This window comes from Aspergillus udagawae (assembly GCF_001078395.1).
Source record: "Aspergillus udagawae IFM 46973 DNA, scaffold_7, whole genome shotgun sequence".
NCBI lineage: Eukaryota > Fungi > Ascomycota > Eurotiomycetes > Eurotiales > Aspergillaceae > Aspergillus > Aspergillus udagawae.
In genome coordinates, this window is record NW_025091270.1 from 2,002,470 (window position 1) to 2,027,600 (window position 25,131).

Below are 25,131 nucleotides of genomic sequence, written 5' to 3' on the forward strand. Positions count from 1 at the left end.
ATTTAATATTTTGGTGACTTCAGTCAACTTCTATACTACTCTAATTTCATAATATATTAATAGGTAGTAGCGTCTCAAGCACCATTAACAAATGCTGGTAATAGAACATTCACCCTAGCTCTAGTGAGAAGTATCAGGCGCTACAAACGACTGATCCTGATTGATCTATTGTTGTACTATACTCGACATTGCATATATTCGCGCGATTTGCCCTCGATGGTTTTGAAGATAATCCATCGGTGATTGAGCCTAGCAGTTGACATTGCCACCACCGCATGGTTTAGGTACGGAACTAGATGCTCCAAAAGCTGCTGATCAGCATTCTAAGATCCTAAGGGACGTATAGGGATCTTAGCATCCACAAACCCGTTCTCTCGGATATCGGAACGGCTACAAATTGTAGACTGCCTCCATAGTCGCTTGTTGTGCTAGGTTAAACGTTCAACTTCTCTCCAGTAATGAGAGGCCATATGGAGCGGCCTGGGCGGCTTAGGTATATACCGAGGATCCACTGAGTAGGCCTAGGTTCGGGACAACAGTCTATCCGCGTTTGCCACGTGGGGTTGATCAGGGTCCTACACGGCGGAAAAGCTTATAGTTTTATCCTTTTCATACAACTATTATTTCGAAATCTTGACTAGCTGGATCAAGACAAGGCTGCGAGTGTGCATGAAGATCTTTTGGCCTCATGCGGAAGAGGGAAAAAGGGGACGACTATGCAGGTATTTCTATTGCGTCAAGTCACGTGATCCTGTGTATAGGTATCTTCGCCATTCCCCCTTGCTCCCTTGCTAGCTAGTCACCAATATCATCGTTCTCTCTCATTTGGCTCCACAGTAAGCCTGAAAGATATATGAGGATTGTGGAGAGCCAAAGTCTCTTGGTGTACGGAGTATAGAGATCTAAATCTCCGCAGTTTTCTTTTTATTCTTTGAATCCATTCTAGTACAGTGAAGAAACAGAGGACAACAAGAATAACACGACCCGCTGTGATAATGGCAGCGTTTGTTACGGAATTTTTAAATCCTTGCAATTATATGGGAGGAGTGAGTTTTGATCCTGAACGAGATATACCAGACTTGTCAGGCAAAGTTGTTTTGGTGACTGGCGGTAAGTCAGGCTTCCTGATTCCCACCAGAATCGTCGGGGAAGGGTCCTAACATTTCTAGGGAATGCTGGGCTGGGGAAGGAATCTATACTCCAGTTAGCGAAGCATAATCCAGAGAAGATATTTCTTGCGGCGCGCTCGAAAGCAAAGGCAGAAAGTGCTATTAGTTCCCTCAAAGAACAGGTCTCGAATAATGTGAATATTACGTGGCTTCCTCTGGATCTGTCATCCATTCAATCCATCACAGATGCAGTGCAGCAATTCTGCGCAGAGTCATCACGGCTCGATATCCTAATGCTCAATGCAGGTGTGATGGCTCTTCCACCAGGGCAAACAGAAATGGGCCATGAGATTCAACTTGGTACAAACCATACTGGCCACTTCCTTTTGACAAAGCTCCTGCTCCCGACCTTGTTGAAGACTGCTCAGGAGCCGGATTCAGATGTGCGAGTTGTTTCATTATCTTCAATTGGACACAATCTCGCACCACCTTTTGAATCCGTCCTGGATCAAGACAAGTTAAAAAAGGTCCATACAAACCTTCGATATGGCGCCTCCAAGGCAGCCAACATTCTGTTTGCTGCTGAGCTCGCAAGACGTTTTCCTTCAATCACTGCTGTATCCGTTCACCCGGGTATCATACTCACGGACCTTTACAGCCCTGCGAGCGAGCACTCTACCATTGCTGCCTTGAGTTCGAAGTTCCTAGGGCTTTTAGGAACGCCAGTCCATGCAGGAGCTTATAACCAGCTATGGGCCGCCACAGGTGCCAAGAAACAGGAGCTCGTCAATGGAGCATATTATGTCCCAGTGGGAAAGCTCAAGGCTCACAATAAATACGCCAAAAACGAAGAGCAAGGGCGCCGTCTCTGGGACTGGACTGAGGCTGAGTTGCGCAAATTTGGAGCTTTTACTTGAATTATTCCTGTATCCCACTGTCCACTTTGGCTTCCTTTTTACACGGCTCTTACCTCACCCATATTTCATGTCCTTTTGATTAAACATATTATATGATAATAACTGAAACCAGTTTCAAGAGGTTGTCTAAAAAGCGAGAAGACAAGCTCGCCCTTGGATTTCTTACTGAGTTCATTGTAAGATATGTTTCAACTTAATCCGCGGAAAATACAGTTGAAGAATATAGGCGAAGGACGTGAAAAGAGGAAAGGAGTTACAGAAGCCAAAATCTTGAAACAGACGAAAAGAGCAAGCTAGTTGTGTCAGTCGAGCCAGACACACCTTATGTGGAGGCGAACATGCTTGTGCTGCGAGTATGAGTAGCACGGACCGCGGAACAGTCAAAATGTATATGTATACAACGAATAGAGAGTGATCTTTGTTTGTCTTGGAAGTTTCGATGATTCGGCCAGACGGTGTCCATAACATCCCCAAATTAGATTTGCTTTGCCCGTAAGCCTACAGGTCAAGTGGCGGCGGTCGATAATCATACATAGTAAGCAGCCCTAGCACATCGAATCACCATCCTTGACCTGCACTAATACACTACCTAATTAGTGCCTGTTATCTAACACGTGTGTAGTGGCCCAGTAGTTCAATGGCGGCTATGGGACAAGAAACAATGCTGTTACCGAGCAATACATCAGGTTATTGCACATAAACATTATGCTGCCCCAGGACAGCTTATCCAGTGAGCAAGTACATCTTTCCACGTCATCATAGAGCCCCGTAACTCATTCAGTTATGGGCATGTCCAGTATTGATCCTAAGCCCAAGCCTTCGTCGTTATCGCAGCGATGGGAGAATGTGGTGCGCGTTATGTATGTAGGCAAACCCTCCATGGCAGGGGTGTGTCGACTGACCCAAACAGTGTCTGGCTGTCGCTGAGTATATGTGTCGTCCTGTCTAATAAATGGCTGGTCAACGAATTAAACTTTGGTACGCCTACCCAGCTACCATACATTTACACCCGCCCATAGGATCTTTCAGGAGGTGTGGATGCTTTTTTCTGACTTGTTCTCTGGCTACCAGCATATCGTGAGATAATTATCTGTATGGAAGAACGCATGTGTCTAACGTCAGTCACGTAGCAACCTTTCTGGCCACCTGCCATATGCTGTTTGGCACTCTGGTATCCTCAGTTTTGAGAGCTTGGACTGGCTTATTCGCCAGGAAAACGTTAGATATGAGCACCCGTGAGTATTTATATCTTGTCGTGCCCGTGGCCCTATTTCTCAATCTGAGTATCATCTGCGGCAACGAGGCCATGGCCTATATCAGCATCACGATGATCCAGACGCTCAAAGGAACGTCACCGGTCACGGTGTACCTTGCCACGTTACTCTTTGGGATGTCCAGATTTGAAACTCAACGGGCGGCAGTGCTTTTGATTATATCCCTCGGTATCTGTGTTGCATCGTACAGATCCATTCAGACCAGCTGGTATGGAGTGGCTGTCCAGTTGATGGGTATTGGTTCGGACTCGCTCCGGCTAGTTTTGATGCAAAGAATTCTGGATGCCTATGCCGGATCATTTGATCCATTGACCCTCTTTTATCACCTTGCACCTGTTTGCGCCCTGTTGGGCGCAATGTTCACACTATTTACAGCTGTTCCATCTATTGTCGAGCTCGCCAGTGTATGGAAAATACTTCTATTGAACTGTGCATTGACATCAGCACTCAACCTCTCCGGTCTCGTTGTTGTGAGCAACCTAACCTATCACTGAATCATGTCCAAGGCTCATATGTGGCGCAGATCAAGAACACTTCTTCTCTCTCATTAAGTGTGTGTGGTATTCTCAAGGATGTGTTTCTGATTGCTGCATCGTGGATAATTTGGAGAACAAATTTCGAGCTTCGTGAGATAGTGGGCTATCTGACAGCGGTTGGTGGGTTGTTTCTGTGCGGGCGGTTAAGTATACGTTCCCACGATTAGCTAGACTCTCCTACGACTACCGGTGATTCATCGTCTAGAAGCCAAGGCACTGAGCTTCTGGAACATTGGGCAACAGATCCTGTACATAAAATTTGTCATTGCCCTTCTCTTTCATTGTTCACTTCAAACTCTAGGAACACGCCCCCTTTCTGGGCCGAGAACACTTGAAATCCCCTTTCGGACACCTAAGTACCTTAGGAAATCAACCAGGTGCTATACGGCCCGTTCGTTATTGCCCATACATTCTTCTTGGACAATTCATTCCTTCTAGTGAAGCGTGAAGGAATAGACTTCAGATTGGTAACCCATGTACATTACCGAGTTCTGGCATATTCATCTTGGCAGGCAACAGGGTGTTTACTTCTACTACTGCACCTTGCACTATATCGAATATTGGCTGTAAAGTCCACCTTGCTCCTCGCGGCGAGGTCGTCCCACCCCTCCACAACTGCAATCTCACTTGAGATCTCCCCTGCTTGCTTGTGGTGATGGAAGACTTCCGGGTTTATTGTCAAACATCTCAAGGTTCCGTTCTTACACCAGACACGAAAATGGTCAGTGATGATCTTATCCATTCCATGATGCGACAACTCGTAAAGCTTGGTTGCCGCCGCTGTTGTGAGGGCGTAGGCGTATGTACAGATGGGAGCAACAGATTTATGAACCATGCGGAGATGCGGAGGAAAGTTCGTCAACCGACCATCATTTTCCCGGTAGACGGATGACGCTGGGAGTGTCTCGTCCACAAATGATGCTGGATCGTCAGGAATATAGTCACCACAGTGGCCGAGCCACAGAAGATCCCAGGCCTCACCATAGGGCGACCGTTCGCCCCGGTCCGTCGCACTGGTGACCTGGCGAATCACGGGTGAGAGACGCAGCAACTGATTCTTCACGGCGATATCCCAGTCCGCATCATCTTCCATGATCAGTACTGTAGCCCATTGCTGGGATATGATCTCTTGCCAGACATTGAGATGGCCTAACCAGCAACGGGCCTGGCCGGGGCCCATTTGTATATTTCTTCCCGGCACGCCCACGCCTCGAAACGTATCCACGTCACTATCAGTCCAGTCTGGCTGGGACAGGATGTCAAGCTGAAGATGTGTGTAGTCTGCTGCTTCCAGAAGCCCGCCTAATCGCCAGGCAGTCCCGGTAGACACAACTGCGATCTTTTCGAACTAGGATGCCATGTGAGCATAGGATCCTCTTACCGTCCAAAAGATAGACAGGGAAAGGGAACGAAAAATAGCATGGCACGTACCCCAAGGGTATCATTGAGAGGTGCAAGCACAGCTCCAGAGAAACCAATACGACCCAGAAAGGATTTGAATTCAGCTTGGAATACGTTGCATACAATAAGAACGAAGGCTGCAATCCCGACGATGTTTCTCAATGTATGAATGGATAAAGCCTGGCAGCGTCTCATATTGCATGCACCACTTCAGACATAACCTGTTTTCAAATGATGGTGAGGATTTAGCACTATAACGCGGTTTTTCCTTTATCTGTCAGGGGCCCAGTATTCATCCCGTTTGGGAGGGTGGACTCGCCAATTCCGCTGTTAACCTGCCGAATAAGCCTGCAGGTAAGCATCTAAGCATGCATGATCGAAAAGGACTCGTTGATGCCACATGTCGTCCTTAAACTTCCGTTGTGGTTGCGGCGATCAATATCATAATACTGTCAGCCATGCGAAGCAATGACCATCAATGCAGGCTCACCCTCAGATACTAGGTTTCTCAGCGTATGCTTGATTACGTCCCGGGAACACAGGCCTGATAACCGACTTTTCAGTTCTGTGTAAGCGGATGACTCTTGAGGCCAGTCTCAATGTTATAAATTGATTCCGTACACCTGGTGATTCCGTTGACACTTGCAACAACATCAACATCAAAAACGAATTATCAGATAACCATCGCCTCGTTTTACTGTTTTAAACTTTTGAATCTAACTTCAAAATGAAGGTCTCCTTTATCCTGCAATCCATCGGAACTTTCCTCCTGGCCGAGTCGATCTTGGCCGTTCCCCTCACGCCCCGCGCGGAAGCCATGACAACTCGCGACTCGAACAAATTCCTTGTCGGCCGTGCGGATGCGGACACTTTCTCCATTGAGATCCAGGCCGGAGACGACGGCAAAAATCAGGAGGGGCCTGTCATCATCGCTCGCGACCCTGATAGCTGCATTATTGCTCGGGACTCCAATGGAGACGTTGTCGCCCGTAGTCCCCGCTGCAGCTAGGTTTTACGAGATGCGACACTGAGGCGATACATCATAAGTCTGAATGACAATTCAAAGGATTCGCCCATATTTGTTCGTTTGACAGGAGGGGAGTGGGAGAGGGTCTCGCCAGGCGACGTAACGCAGCGATCAGCAGTGAGGATTTGGGCTCATGTACGGAGTAAATACGCTCACATCCAGACAAGTTCATAGTGTTGGAATTGAGAAGTTGCTCTTAGAAAAGCTGCCCAATGGTGTAAGCTGTAGCATAAGTCCAAAGTTGTCGGCCAATTTGCCATGGTATCTTAGGCCTTTCAGAATGACCTGTTGGCTGTCCAGAAGAATATGATCTAAGGTACTTAAGAAGTCCAATCGGAGGTTATTGTAAGCGCTGCTCTCACTCCTCCTGTTCCCCAAGGCTGAGAAGAGTATCGTCGAGTCTAAGTGCAAAGCGACTGGATCTGCTGTTGTGATCAACCATATGGGTGCTGGGGCGGACTAAACTTACGACGTGGTAAGGACAAATCGACAAGCAATTTGAGAAATTATTTAGACAGTCATGTATATAGAAGTGGGCAGACGGCTGTCACCTCTCGAAGACACTTTGCTGGACGCTATTAATGTATTCTAAGGCCTCTGATCTCCGTTCGTCTTTTTCAACCCACGAACCATTTTCATTGAAAACCATCGTCAGCCGTGTTGCCTCTGAGTACTTGGGCCACACCGGGTCATGCTGGTTCAAACCTATGTTTGGATCCATCGCTGTAATGAATCCTGCCCACATAATCCCGATCAAGTGTGACATTTGGCGGAGGCCCTCGCCTTTGCCAGTGAACGGATTCACGTCCCAGCCTATGCCGTCGAAGTTCTGGAAGACCGGTCCAATCTCGGCACCATGACGCACCCCAAGCCTTTCATCATACACAGAGGACACCATAGCATCGAAGCGGAAGGCATAGCATGTTGCAAATGCTGCATAGCTTTCACACATGAGCCTTGCTCCAGCATTGTTGGCCAGGTCACCCATCAGCTGTTCAATGCGTTCAAACTCCGCATGACTAGAAATGGATATTCCTTCAATCGGTGGGTCTAACTTGTCATCACCCCTTGGCACTATTGGTGGGTAAAGCCCCATCAGGTGATCGACCACAGTTGTTGGGAATAGGACGTGATCTAGCGCTGCAGTTAGTCACAAGGCAAGGTTGCAGGACCCAGCCACGCATAATACCTATCAAAAAATCTCGCAGATCAGTCCAGTCGCGTACAGACTCGGGGATCTGGTTGCTGCCTTCATGAGAAACCACGCCGCTAATTACTGGTACCTTGACCATCCGAGAATCCTTTAGACTCAGACTCCCATAATTCGCAAGAAAGTTTCCGTCGATGGAAGGACCGCCAAAGGCCTCGGCCATGCGACCTATTCCATACGGAGATTTTTCGAAGGCAATGTTTATTTCGTCGTAAGGGATGTATCTCAGGCAGTCCAGTGAGTCCTCGGCTTCGGCGCACCTTGTTGAAGCAACCAAGGAGTCATACAGTTCTTGTGCAGGAAAACGCCGGGATGATGTCTTTTGCACTACAGATCCACTTTGCATGATTGCAGCTCGGAACAGGCCATCGTCTCGTCCACCATAAGCAGCGAGGTGGTAACCGACATCCCTGGCGCCAGAACTGCCTCCCCAGAGGGTCACTTTCCGTGGGTCTCCTCCAAAGAACGCGATGTTCTCCTGTACCCATCTCAAGGCCATCCGTTGGTCATGAAATCCAATGTTTGTATTCCCGGTGCCCCTAACTTGACGACTGATGATCCAGCCCCCGACAGATGCCCGGTAAGTAAACGAGACTCCAATAAATGGTAGCCCGGCTTTCGCTGCTGTCGAAACTATGAATGACAGATTGTACCGTTGATTGTCAGAGCCTCCCACCTTAAGTCCAGTACCGTATATATAGACAGCAACCGGTAGAGGGTGCTGATCAGCATTAGTAGGCCGAACAACGTTCATAGTAAGACAGTCTTCTGACTGCGTGTATTTCCCCAAAGCGTTCTATGGACGGTCAGTAATGACGATAACCGATCATCTGTGGATTGGCTTTGCCATACTCCATAGCCAGGACATTGGGGCCCGTAAGTCGTCGCATTACGCACGCCGTCCCAAGATTCTGTCAAAGGCTGTGGATGTCGGAATCGGAGAGGTCCCAAGGGCGGAGCTGCGTATGGCATGCCCAGGAATATGTCTTGATCCAGCGCATCCAAGTGAATGCCCTCATATGAGCCGTTCAATGTATGTACCAGGGGCTTGCGGCCCGAATTAGCCTCGTGGGCAAAGACATGGCGTGGACGAACGAAGTTGAGTATCCAAGCCGTAAGCGATAAGAAGGTTATGACGAGAACAACTTTGGACATAAACGCAAATTTTTCGAGAGTTGAGGAGATGTGGGGGCTTTCTTTTGCCCCAAATTCTGTCCCGTCGGTTCCTCTGCGTGAAAGGGGAAGATACTCCACGCGAGAGTTTTCCTGGGGGCTCATGATCTGCCGAAAGATTGGTAGTTCACAACAGTGGTGCTGGGCCGTGGTATGTATCGAAAGTTCAAAGCTTGCTCAAGGGCGTTGAGATCGATGAATGAAGCTGGAGAGGAAATCTTCTATTGAGTCTGAGAGTCTAGAGGGCCAAGCCAGAGATGCAACGCGTAGATTCATGGCCCTCCCCAGCTACAAAACTCATTCATCAAGCCAAAGCGCACCTAATACCCCCATGTCCTCCAATATTCACTATCAGCCATCCGACTTACGAATCGAGCTAAATTTGCCTAGGAGCGTAAGATACGCGACAACGAAGATGAAACGTGACGAGTGCCATCCCTCGAAATAAGCATACCTTTCTAGAGCTGGTCATCGGTCTGTTTTTGGCCGATGACAAGTGCTTGCTTGGCAAAATATATGCTGGCCAACCGACAAACCGTAAGCATGCATCAAATTTGGAGCAAGCTTATTTTCCTCTATACTGATTCGGGCGTACTAAAAACCCCACCGTAACCCTTGTGCCACCGGCTGATCCGCAAGCAGCCCAGGTTTTCTCTCTCCCTCCCTCTCTTTAAATAAAATAAAATATAAAATATATAAGATAAAAAAAGAAATAGAGAAAAAAGGAAAGAAGAAGAAGAAAGAAGTCCTGGCTTCAGGGAAGTCCTGCCTCAGAAGATATGGAAATCGACGATGGTTTAAGCAAGCAGAGTAAGTCTGCCACAGCGCAAAGATCTACTATAGCAATCGAAGACACCAGAAAATCTAAAAAAGCCATAATTTGACCCATCTTGAGGTTCTCAGTACTCGTTCCCACCATGTAGAGGTTCCTCCCCTGCAAAAGACCCCGTCGGGAGATCCCACGAGCACTGTCCCTATTTGAGATTGAGGCTGAGCAGCTTTCAAATTATCAGCGCACACTGGAAGCTGGGTTCCAGAGTGCCTTAAGAATGCCGCAGCGGCCTCCGGTGTGATCTCGCGTGTCGGCTCTCCGTGTAGTTCGTAGCCCCCGAAGAACTTCTTGACAGAGGGTACAAGCAAAGGCGGACTAAAGTGCATATGAAGATAGCTGCTATTTATCTCAGCTTCAGTGCCATTCAGAGGTGCCTGGTGAAGGGCCGAAACTAAGTGTGTTAGCCGTGAGTCTCCTGGACGAGCCACTTGATTGTGGATGCAAACACGTACTGTAAGGAAAAGTCATTCCAAACAGATTATCGTAACTCCTGGTCACATGCAGTATGGCTTCAGCAAACTGAAGACTTTCAGCCTTGTTGAGGTCAACCAAGCCCCGGATATGACGTTTCGGTAAGAGGAGAACCTCAAATGGCCAGACTGCCCACCAAGGACAGATGGCCATGAACCCATCATTTTGCCAGACAACACGTTCTTTTCTGTCCAACTCAAGTCGAGCATAGTCCTCCAGCAGATGCCTTCCACAATGATCTTTGCGATACTTGCTCATTTGTGCAAGTTCCAGCCTCACTTCATCTGGCATGCTTGAGGTTATCCAGATCTGGCCATGGGGGTGAGTATTAGAGCAGCCTACTATTTCGCCGTTGTTATCAAATATCTGCATATACCTGAGGTTCGTGGTATTCGAGGTGGTTTCGTCTCCAAAGCTTGGGCTGTGACTGGAAATTCTCGTAGTACTCCTTCTCAGGGGATTATCAGGAGAGAGATACCTGGCGTAGACAGTAGTCCAGGCCTCAATGATGGCAAGCACTTCTTCAGGTGTCATATCAGATATAGTGTAGTGGTGATTGGGTGAATATGTAAGAACATAGCATCGACCGATCACCACCTCGGCACGTAGCAGGCCCGAGGTACAGTCTTGCAAGGAGTCTGCCATAATTAACCCAGGCAAAGTCAACTGCACCACGCTTGACGCACCCTTCTTGCACGTATCTGTGTCGTATTCCCCCTCGTCCATCCGGACAGTGCTGTAATCATTCTCGAAGAGGAAAGTACCCGTATATTGGGGGTTGCGGACACCATTAGCCCGATGATTGCCCGGGCAGAGATAGCACTGCAACGTCATCAGTTGGTACCAAAGTTGGTAGCACTGGTAATTCTCACCTTGGGATCGTATGCTGGCTTGTCACCGGACTCCACGGCTTCTTTATGACCTCTGAGGCGTTGTTGTTGTGCTCAGCTAAGGTAGTCCTCAACGGAAGGGTTAGGAAACCTGGGATGGTGCTTACTGCCGAGGTCGCTTGTTCTTATGCGGCGAAGCAAGTAGTACCCAGGAACCCTTAAGTGGGTCAAACCTTCTATGAGCGACGTCGTTGAGTCTGACTGGAACCATGTTTAAGAGATGCTGGAGGCGATAAAACTTGAGAAATGTGAGGAATGGCAAAAAGATGTAAATATATATTAGAGCTTGCATTTAAACGTTGCGTGTATTTACGTATTGCACCCTTCGTGATTTGCCAAGGATGACCTCTAAATGAGGAAGTATTGGCACGGTTCGGCTTATAGGTTTTATGGACTGTTAGCATGCGACACAGAGTAATCATGCAGAAACTAAGGCACCGCTGCTGAAAAGATATCCATTGTGACAAAAGTTTGGTCACGGGGCGTCTGCATTTCTAAGTTTGGAAAGATGCAGTGGCTTGTGCGTCAAAAGTGCTTTAAAGGATTGTCCTCAACTAGGAAGATGTGAGTTGGGGAGGCTCAGCGTTCACCTTACTGGTTTAAAAAGTGCTTGCTATATTGCCTATATTGACCAGTTCCTGTAAATTAGAGAACTAGGAGCTTTACCATGTCAGCTAGGTGGTTAATCAATTCACTGTAGATGTATGCCCATGTTTGGTTTCCAGTGGTTTCAAGAAGATACGGTTGCCTCCACAAGCAGAATGGTAGCCACATAATTCCTTAGGAACACCACCAACATGGAGCGGATAGCAACTTGGTCCGACTCACATAGATTCGAGTAAATCTCTTCCGACGTCAAGAAAAGGAATAAGCTGGTCACGACGAAAGCCTCCACGCCTTCACACCTCACAATGGCTTCTCCCAGATCCACCATAAGGCGGCTTAGAGACATGAATATTTTCTTTTGGCCGACCACACGTTCCGAGGGTTTGCCTTTCACTCCAGTATCAACATTTTGAGCTAAGTGTTTTCCCAGTGCGGCCATTGCATCGCACATTATCCTCAGAGTCCTCGGCTCAACCAAGTCGTGCGCTGAAAATGAGCCTGAGCGCAGCTCAGGTGTCCAAGCGTGCAAGCGAGCCCTAATAGCATCCTTCTTCATCTCGCCGATGATCTTGCGACCTGGTTTTCGGATTTCCTCGCGGCCGTCTTCGTAAAGAATCATCTGCAGGTTGCAATGCTTGTCGTAGTCCATAATGGCTGCTAGTCTTTCGGTGAGGGCGTCCAGGTCGCTGAAGTCTGCGCCAGACAGGCGAAGATTGTTATTGAATTTGTGCGTTATGGGACTTGGCGCACCTACAACGGCATTGCGCCATTGTGTCAGACTCTCGCCCTTCAGAGCAAGGGGTGCGATATCAATGAGTTTACTCGGATGGGATGGATGGAATAGCTCCTGGATCTTTTCCTCAATGTGTGGGGATTCGCTCAACAGTAAAGACAATAGCTCTTCGTTTGAATGTTCGTCCTGATACCCGACCAGGAATTCAATCAGAGTTTTCTTCCGACCGGAAATTGGCGGCAGTTCCGAAATTTGGCCTGGATGTTTGCTCGACAGATGAAAAGCTACAATGATGCAGCTTCTTGGATCACCCTCCGTGGTACGATAGCGATGGTGCACCAGGGCTCCTGCTGGAAAGAGAACTGCCAATGGCTGCTCGGGATGCTTCGCCTCGACGACACGAGAGATGCCTTTGATTTCCGTTTGAAAGTTCAAGAGTCCATCAATGGCATCATGACTTACGAAAAGACTATCTCTCTCTGTAGACCAGGGCAGTCCCTCCTCATCTACAAGAACGTCTCGGTTGCCCTTGTGAGTCCACGGCAAAAATGTGAAGTTTTGACCTGAGGGACCTTTCACTTGCCCTCGGCGCCAGTTCAGCAAAACTTTGTACTCCTCCTTGAAAGGTGTGTTGTCGACATGAAGCATATTGTCCTGGGCATTGATCGACATGGGATCGTTATCTTTCCCTCTGAAATCCACGATGCGGATAGACCCCCCAAGAAGGTAGGAGACAAGGGCAATGAGCAGCGGATGGCTAAATGCCTCAATATAGTTGCCCCCCAGGAAGAAATCATGCTCAGTTGCGAGGTTGACATATGAGTGCATGAAAGCATTGTTGCCCGATCGTGACTGGACCTTGTCGTACTTTGCTACAAGTTTCTCGAAGATGGTCGGGTCGATCAGGCCGCCAAATAGGGCGCAACCGTCTGATTCAATCATATCAACTAAGTTCAAAAACTTGGCCTCGGTGTCGTCTTTCTCCCACTTGAGGCGGAGGCTGCGGAGCAACTTGACGCGAAAATCTATCTGATCGGCAGTAGAAATTCGTTGGCGGTGCTGGACGGTATTGAGTCGAAGCCCTGGCACCGCGCCCTGCCGCACTGTCCTGTCGCGAAGCAGCGAGGCTTGTGAATCAACGGGAACGTTGAGGGCGGGCTTCATGACTTCTACCTCGGAGACACTGCCCATATCGAAATTCCTAAAGATCCACGTAGATTGTGCTGATACGATTGGCAGGGACGTTGAATAAGTGAGAATGCTTTAGATGAATTCTAGGAGGTTTATCGATCCTCAATAGGAGTCTTATTGCTTAATTATGACTTTTTTTATCTGCACATAGATACAATAATCCTGCAGTCCATCTGAGCAAGGTGTAACCTCCATAGTTGCAGCTTACTGTAATCTCTTATGATCACTATTATGCAAGTAGTTACTGCGTGTCATCATTAGCAAGCATGGTCTCAGCTTGCAGTGTCTGCTAATGCATGCTTATTATTCATCAAACTGAGAATTTATATACTACACACACTCATAGCCGATTTTAACAAACTGTAATGATATGGTGGTAGTCTGATAATCTCAATACATGTGGTTATAGGTTTAATATCACTGCTGGTCTTTTGCAAATATATAATTCACCATAGTAAGTTGGACTACCACATCTGATGGCATGCCGTTCAATCATCAAGATATCGTTATAACAAAAACAATGGATGTCTACCCACCTCTTGAGGCCCGTCCGATGAAGAATACAATTTGTCTCTTCGATCTCGATGGTACTTTGTGTTTAGAAAAACAAGTACGTACGAAACCTCGCCAGGTTACCCATACCTGGCGCTCAGAACGATCTGTTCTTTATCAAAGTAACTCAAACTTTACTTGTAGAAATTGGGTAGTTAATTTCAATCTAGGCTGTCTCATCGGAAATGCACTCTCTCCTCTGCCTCCTTCGCCACAAATGTGCTATCGGCTATGTTAGTGGCGGGCCTCTGGCCAAACAGCAACAGCAGCTCGGGGCTCCCACGGTCCCGGTGACCAGCCTCTTTGATTTTTGCTTCGCAGAAAATGGCGTCACAAGCTTTAGAATGGGTATCCCTCTGCCCGGGTCCTCGTTCATTCAAAAGGTTGGCGAGGCAAAGTACGAGGCGTTCGTCAGCTGGGCGCTGGAGTATATCAACAACTTGAATATTCCTATTAAGCGAGGCCCCCTGTTTGAGTTACGGAACGGTAATGTAAATTTTTCGCCGATTGGACAAGGCGTAAGTTACGCTGAAATGGAGGAAATCCAGCGCTATGATAAGGCACATGGAATCCGAAAAACAATGATTGAGGCATTGGAGACGCGATTCTCGGACCTGGAATTGAAGTATGCAATCGGTGGGCAAACTTGTTTCGATGCTTTTCCCGTCGGGTGGGACAAGACCTATTGTTTGAGGCATGTAGAGGCCGAAAAAGAGAGGAGTGGGATCGTTTATAATGAAATTCATTTCTTCGGGGACAAGGTTTATGAAGGGGGAAACGATTTTGATCTTTATAAGGACGCGAGGACGATTGGACATTTGGTAATGGGCCCGGAGGATACAATGAGGCAGATCAGGGAATTGTTTGACCTATAGGTAGAGAGGAGAAAATACACTGGGCCACTCTCCCCTTACTTGATTCAGTGCAAGCTAACTTATAACATATACAGAATATACAGAACATGCCAAAGTTGAGCTATGCCATGACATTCTAACTTCCTATTTCGCTATCATGTAGCTCTCCAGTTTCCTGCTTTGGTGAACAGATTCTTTCACAAAAAACATTGTTAATTGAGTACGGTGGAAGGCCAGGCGTAATGAAACTCAGGCTGAGGGCCTCTGCTTAATTGTGATTGAAACTGCAGATCCAGGACGGCAGTCAACCCCTGTCATTCTATCGTTGTGTTGTACTGAGTGTTGTAGCTTAATAGTCAACATTCCTGTAAAGGCATGGGTTAAAGGAGGAACGATTGATAGACACTAGCGCCTGTCGCAGGTCAGGGGAAGATGATTATGCATGCTTACTGTACCAATGACAGGACAGACGCGTAAATCACTTACTGCTACTATTTGCTTATTTATTGCGTGAGAATGCACTAGTGCGCCCACTCAGAATTTGTTTTGTACATGAAAGCCCCCAACATGTGTATTGGATCTGGGATTTGCCAAAGTTTTGCACAATAGAAGAGTTGGACACGTTCTTACGCACCTCAAGCCCGAGTAGCCAAGCAGTATGAGTGCTCAGAACGAAGTCGATGGACGACGAACCTTAGAGACCGATGTACTGATCGTCGGGTCCGGTCCTATTGGTGCGGTATACGCCAGAACCATCACTGACGCCGATAAAAGCATCAATGTGCTCATGGTTGATATGGGGGTGCAGTAAGCGAACGCTGTTGTCATCCGAACTTGTTCCGCAGCTCTGATACCTTGCACTAGGAAGACAAGGTTGATTGGTGATCACAAGAAGAACAGTATCGCGGTACAGAGAGGTAGTGCTCATTTTACTAGGTAAGCATCGGAAGGGATGGCGTCAGCGTACACGCAAGTTGATAGGTTCCTGCCTCTATAGCACTGTCCAGGTATGTCGTGCAGCTATGAAACTTTGGATGAAACTTTGGACCAGTCTTACGTCTTCCTAGGGAGCATTGGGCCTATTGTCAGAATCGGCCAATGCAGCACCTGCTTCTTTGGACACTGTTCCCCGGTATGTTTCGTTTTAACGATTGAGGTGCCATCTCTGACTATCCACAGTTTTCCAGATGTCGTATCGTCTACCGGAGGCGCCAATGGACTACCTCACAACGATCTGCCCGCTGCTCCAGTAGTCAGGGAGGTCGGAGGTATGGGCTCCTACTGGAGCTGTGCTACACCCGAACAGCACCCCATGATTGAGAGATCGGACCTCTTCTCTAATGAGGAGTGGTCAGTCCTATATGGCCAAGCTAGGACTCTTTTTCATACTACTGACAGAGAATTTGACCATTCACTCCGCCACCAACTCGTCAAGGACACGCTCATCCGAGCACACAAGGGTCGAGAGGTTGCGAACCTGCCCTTGGCATGCCAGCGAAGTACCAGTAACTCAGAGTATGTGCGATGGACTGGCCCAGCCACAATTCTCGGAAAGCTTGCCGATCCAACGTATAACGATGGCAACTTTGAATTGAAGGCTCAGCATCGATGTACCAGGCTGCTTTTAGATGCTGCATCTAAGCGGATAGTCGGGGCTGAGCTTACTGATATGTTGACGAACGAAATATTATTAGCGAGAGCAAAGAGGTATATCATCTGTGCTGGAGCCATCCTCACCACTGGAATCCTTTTCAATTCACATATCAAATCTGAAACAGGGTACCCAGCTTTGGTACTACCTCATTGAACACATTTTAAGATGGTATATCTGACTATTGATAGGGGCGATATTTAACCGAGCAAACCATGGCTGTCTGTCAGGTTGCGATGAGAAAGAGCCTGATACAGAGCATGTGGCACGATCCACGTTGCAGAGAACACTTCAGAAAGTTTCCCGAGGATCCTTTACGCATCCCTTTGAACGATCCTCCTCCTGAGGTACGGCATTTCAGTTGTCCAGTTCAATCCCTCTGCGACATGGGAGTGCTGATGACTTGTATTACAGATCACCATCCCGGTTTCTGAGAATTATCCGTGGCACACACAGATCCAGCGTGATCCATTCCATTACAACACTGTTCCAATTTCAATTGATTCACGACTGATACTTGATCTGCGATTCTTTGGATATGTCAAGCCTGTCTATGAGAATTATGTCGAGTTCTCATCTGAGGTCACCGACCTTTTCGGCATGCCCCAAGTAAGGCCACCACTTCAAGTTCCCTTGCTGGATGCATAGCTTCTGATCACGTCCTTAAAGCCAATAATACACTACCGTATCGGGAATGAGGATTCTGAACGCGCCCAAACCATGATGCAAGAGTGAGTTTTTCTTCTTTGAACTTGGTAGCAACATTTATAGGAATATCGAATACTGAATCTTTGCCTGGCAGCATGATAAACATTGCCGCTGGCCTTGGTGACTTTATCCCTGGTGGCGAGCCCAAATTTCTTGCTCCAGGCGCAGCAACGCATATCTGTGGGACGACCCGGGCAGGGAAGGAAGATGATGGTCACTCGGTAGTGGATAGAGACTCTAAGGTTTGGCGGCTGGAAAACTTGTTCATTGGAGGTTGCGGTGTGATTCCGACGCAAAATGCCTGTAATCCAACACTGACCGCGGCTTGCTTTGCCATTGCGAGTGCGAGAAAGGTTGTTGAGGAGATACAAGCGCTTAAAGGCCAACAGTATCAATCAAAGCTTTAGACCGAGGACCGCAAGCAAGCGATTTGGGAGACGTGAGCCTATCAAAAGACGTCCACACAGCTTGAAGCATCATTAGACATTAGCCCACCATTGCCGAGTCTCAAATTTCGACTTGGAGTCAAAGTATATATATAGCATTCATTCATTGACAAAGGGACAAATCCCAAGTTTGCTGTTGATGACTGAGCAACTGAGCCATCTCTGTCTCATTTGACACTACCAGAAGAATACACCAACTACTGGAGCTAGGATCTCAGTTACCAATCTATATTTGAAAGTAACAAATCTTACCTCAGCTGCTTTTCGCGCTATAGTTATTTACTGTGTGAAATACTGAGATCAGCTTCTTTCACCACCAGAACTCATTTCCAGCAGAAATCTTCCTCCTTTCTGCTCTTGGGCCTTTAGAGGAAGCAGACTGTGCAGTATTTGATGAGCAGTACGGTACTTGACCTGTTGACTCGGCGTTAGAGATTTCCAACAAGCATTAGAGTTTCTACATATTGGATCCAATAGTGTCCTCATCGGGAAGTTTATTTACATCAGTGTTAGCCAATATCTTGTGATGAGCCGATGGCTCAACCAGCAGGCCAAGAGGAAGACACACGTCCACTCAGACGAACAGCTGTGTAGTAGAATGTTTGTTAATTCGGGATCTTCAGATATATAAAGACGGAGGTTTGAATAGCTGTTGATTTCATGAAGGAACCTAGCGCCGGGAAATAATGATTACTGTAAGCCTCACTGTTGGCTGTGGGCCTTGTAAGCATGCATGCCTCATCATCCACTCACAATGACAGTGAAACCCCTTGTTTCCCATGTGCACCCTAGTAACCGGCTTACAAATCCAGACAGGACACTGTCACAATTTCTAAGGCGCTCGGCCAGAAAGACAAGGGTGTCAACTGTTTCTACCAAGTAGTGCTCTGTATTCCAACCGGGACTAGTGAGGCCCATTCTGGATCAGCTCCGCCAGTATCTTGGCTTTTCTCTGACCGCTTGTTCCGTACCTTTGAAGGAGCGTTTTACTCATCCTTAGGAATAACGTCGCAAATTGATGAGAGTAGCTTCAACTCGCTGCTGCTCATCTCAACCGCAACCTTCCACGCCCGCCACAATGGCTCCAGAGCCGACGCATGTACTACACACTGTATCTACAGTCTGTGCCACGACATTTTTGCTGATTCTCCCTGTCCGACTTTGGAAGCTTCGTAATTCTAGCATTAGGCGCACTCCCACCTGGCAAGGACCCTTCAAGGCCGTCAGTATTCCTCCTCTCCAAACTTCCAGCTTCTATATCTCACAAGAATAACGGCCTTAGGGTCTTGGGGTATTGCTTTCGGTCATATTGTCCTCATATTGCACAAATGTTTTGAGCTCGGATGTTCAGCATAAATCCATTTTTTTGGTCTCACTTTTTGCTTCTATACCTGCTGCCCTGGGCCTGAGTGTGCTTCTGCTCCAGGAGCAACAGCGGTCTCACAGGCCTTCAGATCTCGCCACACTATACCTTCTCGCGTCTATACTGTGCGATGCCGTCCACTTGGCTACGCCTTCAAAGATCGCTAGAGACGCGAATACCTCGCGTCCGGTACTTCTTCGTTCCTGCATACACTCGGCACTCCTGGTACTTGAATGTTGTGCCAATGGGCGCCCAGCATTCAGTGACCTCAGCAAACAGCAGTCTCCAGAGGAACTCTACGGTGTCTTGAGTAGAGTCTTTTTCACATGGATCAATCCAATTCTTCTTCGAGGGTACAGGGGTATCCTCGTCAACCATGATTCACCACTCCTTGGACAAGACATGATGCCAGAGTTCACACGAAAGGCAATACTGCATGCATGGTCTCAGCGAGGTTAGTCAGGAACCTCAAAAAACTCGTTTTCCTACTTCTCACAAGACTAGCCAAGCCTGAAACCAAGAAGAGTTTGCCTATCGCTTTGATGAAATGCCTGTGGAAACCGTTTCTCGCCGCTGTTATGCCTCGATTATTCTTGATCGTCTTCCGCTATTCTCAGCCTATCTTGATCAAAGAGTGTATCAGATACGTTGTGGCATACCCTGCCGGGGCGGAAAGCAGCCATGGGTTCTGGCTCGTTGTATCAGCCGTGTTAATCTACGTTTGCCTTGCCGTAAGGTCTGATCGTCGCTCCTTCTAGCTTTGCGCTAACATTCCATTCAAGCTGTCAACCGCTGTGTACCAAAACTGTATAAACAAGCTGAAACTTATGACTAGGAGTGCCCTCGTGGGGCTTATCCATGACAAGACCATGAAGTCCCCCAGCATTGCTTATGATGACGGTGAAGCCACCACACTCATGAGTACTGATGCAGATAGTCTCGATGGGATCGCCGAAATGGTTCACGAAACATGGGCCCAAGTCATCGAAGTGCTAATTGGTATTGGACTTCTCGCTAGTGAGGTTGGTTGGATCTGGCCTCTTCCTCTCTTTTTGATTTATTGTAAGTATTTTTGCATGACTTTCTGTGTTGATACTGAGACGTGTAGTATGTTCATACATGAGTCGTTTTGTTGCAAAGCATTTACAGCCCCGCCAAAAGGCTTGGAGCAACGCAACGCAAAGCCGCATAGCTGCTACCAGCTCTGTGCTAAGCGCAATGAAAGATGTCAAAATGCTTGGACTCCAACATAAATTGGCCCATCGCATTCAACAGCTTCGGGAAGGTGAGCTCTTGGCAGCGTCGAAACTCAGATGGATAATGGTATACTATAACGCCTCAGGTATGTCGGGAGCACTGGATGAAATTGACAGATATGTATAAACTTACGTCAGTATAGCCAACGCTCTCGGGATATTCTCTCCAGCTATCACCTTGATTATATTTGCAGTGATGTCAGTTGCTCGTGGCGGCAATCTGGATACAGAAACTGCCTTCACTACCATGGCCATCTTGAGCATGGTTACACATCCTGCAAACATGATCATGACTATTATGCCACGCGCTGTGGCAGCATTTTCTGGATTTGAACGAATCCAAGCATTTTTGCTCCGGCGATCTTTACAGGCTCATCGTGGAACATTGCCGAAAGGTACTATGAAAAGTTTGTCTTGGGACCCGGCATCTGGCAATTTTAGCACTGCTATTCAAATCCGGCAACTGAGGATTGGCCATAAAAAGCTTGTCTTGGAGCATATCGACGTTGAAGTAGCCGCTGGATCACTTACTATAATATCTGGTCCTACTGGTAGCGGCAAATCCACATTGTTGCGCGCTATACTTGGAGAAGTAGTCCCTGTCCAAGGGTCAATTAGCCTGTCAACACGACAGATAGCCTACTGTGCCCAGAAAACGTGGCTACCTAATGGTACTATCAAAGAGATTATTTACGGTGCTTCTGACCTTTACAGTGCTCGTGACCAAGATAATGAAAGATGGTATCATGAGGTAACAAGACTGTGTTGCCTTACTCATGACTTGAATTCCCTTCCCAATGGAGATCGGACACAAATTGGCAGTGGGGGGCTCAATTTGTCTGGAGGACAAAGGCAGCGGGTAGTGAGTTTCTCGGGACTGCTAGGTATGGACTAGGCTCATAACTGATTGCAGGCACTCGCGCGTGCTTTGTTTGCAAGGCGTGATATACTTCTGCTGGACGACACCTTCAGTGGGCTGGATGGCGAAACGGAGCAAGCCATCTTTGATAATCTATTCGGGGTCACAGGCATAATCCGACGGTTGAGGACCACTGTAGTCCTGGTTTCTAATTCGTGTAAGTTCGCCCTTGCTCGGCCTCGATTTTACAGCCTAACTCCGGGATAGCTCAGTATTTCCAAGCTGCGGATCATATCGTGGTTCTTGGAGACCATCGAATCATAGATCAAGGGAATTGGCAGAACATCAAGATCAAAGCTGCATCCATAGCAAAGTTCTCTTCCAGCCATCACACCAAAGTCAACAACGCCGTCCTCTCTGCGAAGTTTGATGAACTCAGTGCACAACTGCGAGCAAAAGACGAGACCGAAATAGACCTAGCACGACAGACTGGAGATCCCGCTCTATATGGTAACTCGCTATCTCATATTCATGGACACGACTAATATGACCGTAGGGTATTATCTGAGTTTCATTGATTTTGAGAACATTTTTCTCCTTATCACCAGCACTGTATTATATGCTTTCTTCATCACTATCCCCCAGTACTGGGTTCGGTTGTGGACAGAGTTAGGTGGCAGAAGCACCGCTTTCTACGTCAGCGGATTTCTCATTCTATCAACCCTGTCGTGGATCTCAACCAGCGCTCAGATGTGGTAAGTTTCCAAGACTGTCCAGCTGTTCGTTATCATTGAAAATCAAGTAGGTCCATTCTTATCCGACTTGCTCCGCAGTCTGGATCGCGGTTGCATCAACGTCTATTGCACATCGTGATGAAGTATATATGCTCCATATTGCAAACTCTAACACGATGATCTAAAAGATGGCTAATCATACATAGCGCGCCTCTGTCGTACTTTTCTAAAACTGATAACGGTTCAACCCTAAACCGGTAAGGGTCTATGCTCGATGGTTCTGTTAATTCTAATGATTTCTAGATTTAGTCAAGATATCCAGCTTATTGATAAGCAGTTGCCATCAGCTCTTCAAACTGTGTTAACTCGTATGTATTGATTTACCTCTTCCAGAAAGGTCTTTAGGTGACAACGCTGCCAGAAATCTTCAAGCTCCTCATGCAGATCATACTTCTTTGCATGGCCGAAAAATGGCTCACAATGTCGTTACCGGCCTGCATGCTCTTGGTTTATGTCGTGCAAAAGGTTTATCTTCGGACATCGAGACAACTCCGACTTTTGGAGCTTGAGTCCCGCGCAGGGGTCTTCTTAAATTTTTTGGAATGCGTAGGTATCCAAACGTATCTGGTTGTGCCCAACTAATCTTGCTTTGCCAGGTCGAGGGCCTCGAAACCATACGGTCGTTTGGTTGGTCCAGGGCTGCAATACAGGACAACATCCGAAGCGTCGATAACTCCCAACGTCCAGAGTTCCTCCTTCTGTGTCTCCAGAGGTGGCTCAACCTCGTCCTAGATCTCTTGGGGGCAGCTGTTGCAACGAGTGTTGTTGCTATAGCTGTAGCTTTCCGCGGGCATGTCAGCGGTGGACAAGTCGGAATCGCGCTCAACATTATGCTCGTAGCAAACACGACATTACTAAAACTTGTGGAGAATTGGACTACGCTAGAGACTTCTCTGGGTGCAATTGCTCGGTTGAAAACGCTTGAAAAAACGACCGCGGTTGAGGGTGGAAGAGGCTGGGACTCAAAAACCCCCGAAAATTGGCCTTCCAGAGGACATATTGTGTTCAAAAATATCACCGCATCTTACCAGTACGTATCCCGTCAGAATGCGCTCTTCCCGCACAGCTGACAAGTGCAAAATGTAGGTCGGGGGTGATTGCTCTACGGAATCTGAGCCTGAATGTTCCTGCGGGTCAGAAACTCGTCGTGTGCGGGCGCACAGGCAGGTGAGTCACTGCGTAGGATACGGCTTGTATATCCGAAGGCTCGGCTCACTCTACATACTAGCGGTAAAAGCACGTTACTCCTCTCGCTCCTACGGCTTCTGGAGCTACAATCCGGCCAGATCGAGCTCGATGGCGTTGATATCAGGCAGGTGAGGCTAGATATCCTACGACGACGGTGCTTCGTTGCAGTGTCTCAAGACCCTTTGTTGTTGCCGAACGAGACCTTGCGCTTCAACTTAGACCCGGATGCCTCAATATCAGACGACGCCCTCGTTGTTGCATTGAACAAAGTGGGATTGTGGTCCCATTTCTTCGAAGGCCACACGTACTTTGGGGGAGAGCCAGCTACCGTCATCAATATCCCAGGCTCTGGTGAACATCCAATCCTCGACCAGAAGGTCTCAATTTTGCAGGAACTCTCTGTAGGGCAGCGTCAACTATTTGCGCTCTGTCGAGCACTTGTGAAAGTCAGCTCCTTACGACATTCTGGATTGAAGCCTGTGGTCGTCTTGGACGAAGTTACATCCTCCCTAGACCCTGTTACGGAATCCACCATCCATCGTATCATCGACGAAGAGTTCACCGAGAGAGGCCATACTGTCATCATTGTTGCTCATAGACTTGGTGCCTTGGAGGAGCACACGAAAACTGGAAGGGATGCTCTGGCACTGATGGCAGATGGTCAATTACAAGAAGTCATCGAACACCTAGGACCTGTGGTTTTCCAGCGTTTCAGGCAGCTGGAATAGTGGTTACCTGGTGGTTTTTGAAAGGTTCTAGATGGCCTTTAATACGAAAAATATAAGACAACTCGAAACAGACCATTAAACTTATTCGTGGCTTACAATCTACAGAGACTGAGACGCTTCATCAAGACCAAGATTTGGGCGGAGAACCAGTTTGACCGACTGGCACCCCTTCTTTTTGCTTGACTTGCTTCGCGAGATACTGTTCAAGCAATCCTGGTTCTCGGTAGCAATTTTTTACGTAAACAATCTCACTCCAACTCGGCCTAGACAAGGTCATGTTCGATAATGCTTCTCCACATGCATTTCTCCTCAACTTAGTCACTGATTCGGGGAAGGTTTCCGTTGATCGCGAGCAATCTTGAGGTGAGATCAGGATCCGACCCAGGTATATAGAATAGTGCTGTAAGCATACATACAATACGAGGCCATATCGGATAAGCATGCATGCCTCCATCGATGATTACGGCATATTTGTCTCCATGTTACCTTTAGAGTGCGCCAATAGAGATGATTTAAAAGGCTTATATACCGTTGGTTGAATGAAAAGGTGTCTGGCACATGATCCCAATATTACCATAACTTTGTGCTCAACGAGGTGGTTCGGTGATTCCCAAGTGATCCCCAGTTGATTCCGGGGTCTATTGGGTCATGTGGCAAGTTAGCTAGCATAAGACATACAGCAACGCTATAAATTGACGTCCAATGAAGATGCTGCGTTTCCAAGATTGGGTTGGGTGCCTTGGTTGGTTGGACGTTTGGAGGATCTTCAGGCGTTCGGCGGTCGTGGGGTGTACCCTGTCTGCTTGCGGCCCCCACGTTATTAATAGGCGTGTTTACCTCGGTATAATTGTTCCATTCGCACCTGAGATGATATGGTTTTCGCAAATCCCCTATCTCCGTGTCCTTCGGAGATCACAGAATGAGCGGATGGATGCTCGCGCGATCAGGGTTGCTGATGATACCATCGAGGATGGGGATCGGTAAAGATACCGGGCGAATAATCGGGCGTAAATACTGGGGAAGATCCTATTTCGGAAGGCGGCTAGAGCCACCAGACTAGGTAGCCACTGTTGGTGTTTTGGACTGTCTCGGCTAACACACTGCTAAGCTATTGCCATGGCTGCAAAGACGCCATTGTTTCATGTTGTTCTTGCACAGTACAGATAATGTGCGACATACTGGTAATGAAAGACTGGGAGTGCTGTGAGTTCCCAGATAGCATTGAATTAATTATAGGTCCAAGAATGCAACAGCTACTTTAGTATCCACTTGACTGATGGCTACTCAATGGCTGGTGCTTTCCCACATCCCAACACAACCCAAGAAGCCCAGCTTAGCGATAAGACTGACCAAGCCTGAGGG

General features: G+C 47.6%; 10 protein-coding genes across 10 annotated transcripts; 6 read left to right on the forward strand and 4 right to left on the reverse strand.

Moving 5' to 3' along the window:
- Window positions 1-1,037: 1,037 nt before the first annotated feature.
- Window positions 1,038-2,026, forward strand: Aud_009358 (uncharacterized protein; the record flags this gene model as incomplete). Its single annotated transcript, XM_043294214.1, has 2 exons — window positions 1,038-1,110; window positions 1,170-2,026. The coding sequence occupies 2 exons, from the start codon at window positions 1,038-1,040 to the stop codon at window positions 2,024-2,026; spliced, it is 930 nt and encodes a 309-aa protein (XP_043150149.1).
- A 2,291-nt stretch (window positions 2,027-4,317) lies between these two features.
- On the reverse strand, window positions 4,318-5,432 carry Aud_009359 (uncharacterized protein; the record flags this gene model as incomplete). Its single annotated transcript, XM_043294215.1, has 2 exons — window positions 4,318-5,184; window positions 5,268-5,432. 2 exons carry the CDS (start codon window positions 5,430-5,432, stop codon window positions 4,318-4,320), a joined length of 1,032 nt encoding a protein of 343 aa, XP_043150150.1.
- Window positions 5,433-5,964: 532 nt separating this feature from the next.
- Window positions 5,965-6,246, forward strand: Aud_009360 (uncharacterized protein; the record flags this gene model as incomplete). The annotated part of the gene is made up of 1 exon (XM_043294216.1): window positions 5,965-6,246. The coding sequence occupies one exon, from the start codon at window positions 5,965-5,967 to the stop codon at window positions 6,244-6,246; it is 282 nt and encodes a 93-aa protein (XP_043150151.1).
- A 565-nt stretch (window positions 6,247-6,811) lies between these two features.
- Aud_009361 (uncharacterized protein) lies at window positions 6,812-8,752 on the reverse strand (the record flags this gene model as incomplete). The annotated part of the gene is made up of 3 exons (XM_043294217.1): window positions 6,812-7,398; window positions 7,454-8,270; window positions 8,327-8,752. The coding sequence occupies 3 exons, from the start codon at window positions 8,750-8,752 to the stop codon at window positions 6,812-6,814; spliced, it is 1,830 nt and encodes a 609-aa protein (XP_043150152.1).
- Window positions 8,753-9,511: 759 nt separating this feature from the next.
- Window positions 9,512-11,051, reverse strand: Aud_009362 (galactose-1-phosphate uridyl transferase; the record flags this gene model as incomplete). Its single annotated transcript, XM_043294218.1, has 4 exons — window positions 9,512-9,870; window positions 9,932-10,772; window positions 10,823-10,874; window positions 10,948-11,051. The coding sequence occupies 4 exons, from the start codon at window positions 11,049-11,051 to the stop codon at window positions 9,512-9,514; spliced, it is 1,356 nt and encodes a 451-aa protein (XP_043150153.1).
- A 519-nt stretch (window positions 11,052-11,570) lies between these two features.
- Aud_009363 (uncharacterized protein) lies at window positions 11,571-13,370 on the reverse strand (the record flags this gene model as incomplete). Its single annotated transcript, XM_043294219.1, has 1 exon — window positions 11,571-13,370. One exon carries the CDS (start codon window positions 13,368-13,370, stop codon window positions 11,571-11,573), a length of 1,800 nt encoding a protein of 599 aa, XP_043150154.1.
- A 737-nt stretch (window positions 13,371-14,107) lies between these two features.
- Window positions 14,108-14,797, forward strand: Aud_009364 (phosphomannomutase; the record flags this gene model as incomplete). The annotated part of the gene is made up of 1 exon (XM_043294220.1): window positions 14,108-14,797. One exon carries the CDS (start codon window positions 14,108-14,110, stop codon window positions 14,795-14,797), a length of 690 nt encoding a protein of 229 aa, XP_043150155.1.
- A 637-nt stretch (window positions 14,798-15,434) lies between these two features.
- Window positions 15,435-17,542, forward strand: Aud_009365 (uncharacterized protein; the record flags this gene model as incomplete). The annotated part of the gene is made up of 9 exons (XM_043294221.1): window positions 15,435-15,583; window positions 15,641-15,712; window positions 15,774-15,783; window positions 15,844-15,908; window positions 15,956-16,568; window positions 16,619-16,774; window positions 16,842-17,036; window positions 17,097-17,158; window positions 17,230-17,542. 9 exons carry the CDS (start codon window positions 15,435-15,437, stop codon window positions 17,540-17,542), a joined length of 1,635 nt encoding a protein of 544 aa, XP_043150156.1.
- A 2,271-nt stretch (window positions 17,543-19,813) lies between these two features.
- Window positions 19,814-21,818, forward strand: Aud_009366 (uncharacterized protein; the record flags this gene model as incomplete). Its single annotated transcript, XM_043294222.1, has 4 exons — window positions 19,814-19,966; window positions 21,114-21,276; window positions 21,327-21,569; window positions 21,616-21,818. The coding sequence occupies 4 exons, from the start codon at window positions 19,814-19,816 to the stop codon at window positions 21,816-21,818; spliced, it is 762 nt and encodes a 253-aa protein (XP_043150157.1).
- A 455-nt stretch (window positions 21,819-22,273) lies between these two features.
- Aud_009367 (uncharacterized protein) lies at window positions 22,274-23,769 on the forward strand (the record flags this gene model as incomplete). Its single annotated transcript, XM_043294223.1, has 4 exons — window positions 22,274-22,399; window positions 22,450-22,883; window positions 22,940-23,020; window positions 23,082-23,769. 4 exons carry the CDS (start codon window positions 22,274-22,276, stop codon window positions 23,767-23,769), a joined length of 1,329 nt encoding a protein of 442 aa, XP_043150158.1.
- Window positions 23,770-25,131: the final 1,362 nt, after the last annotated feature.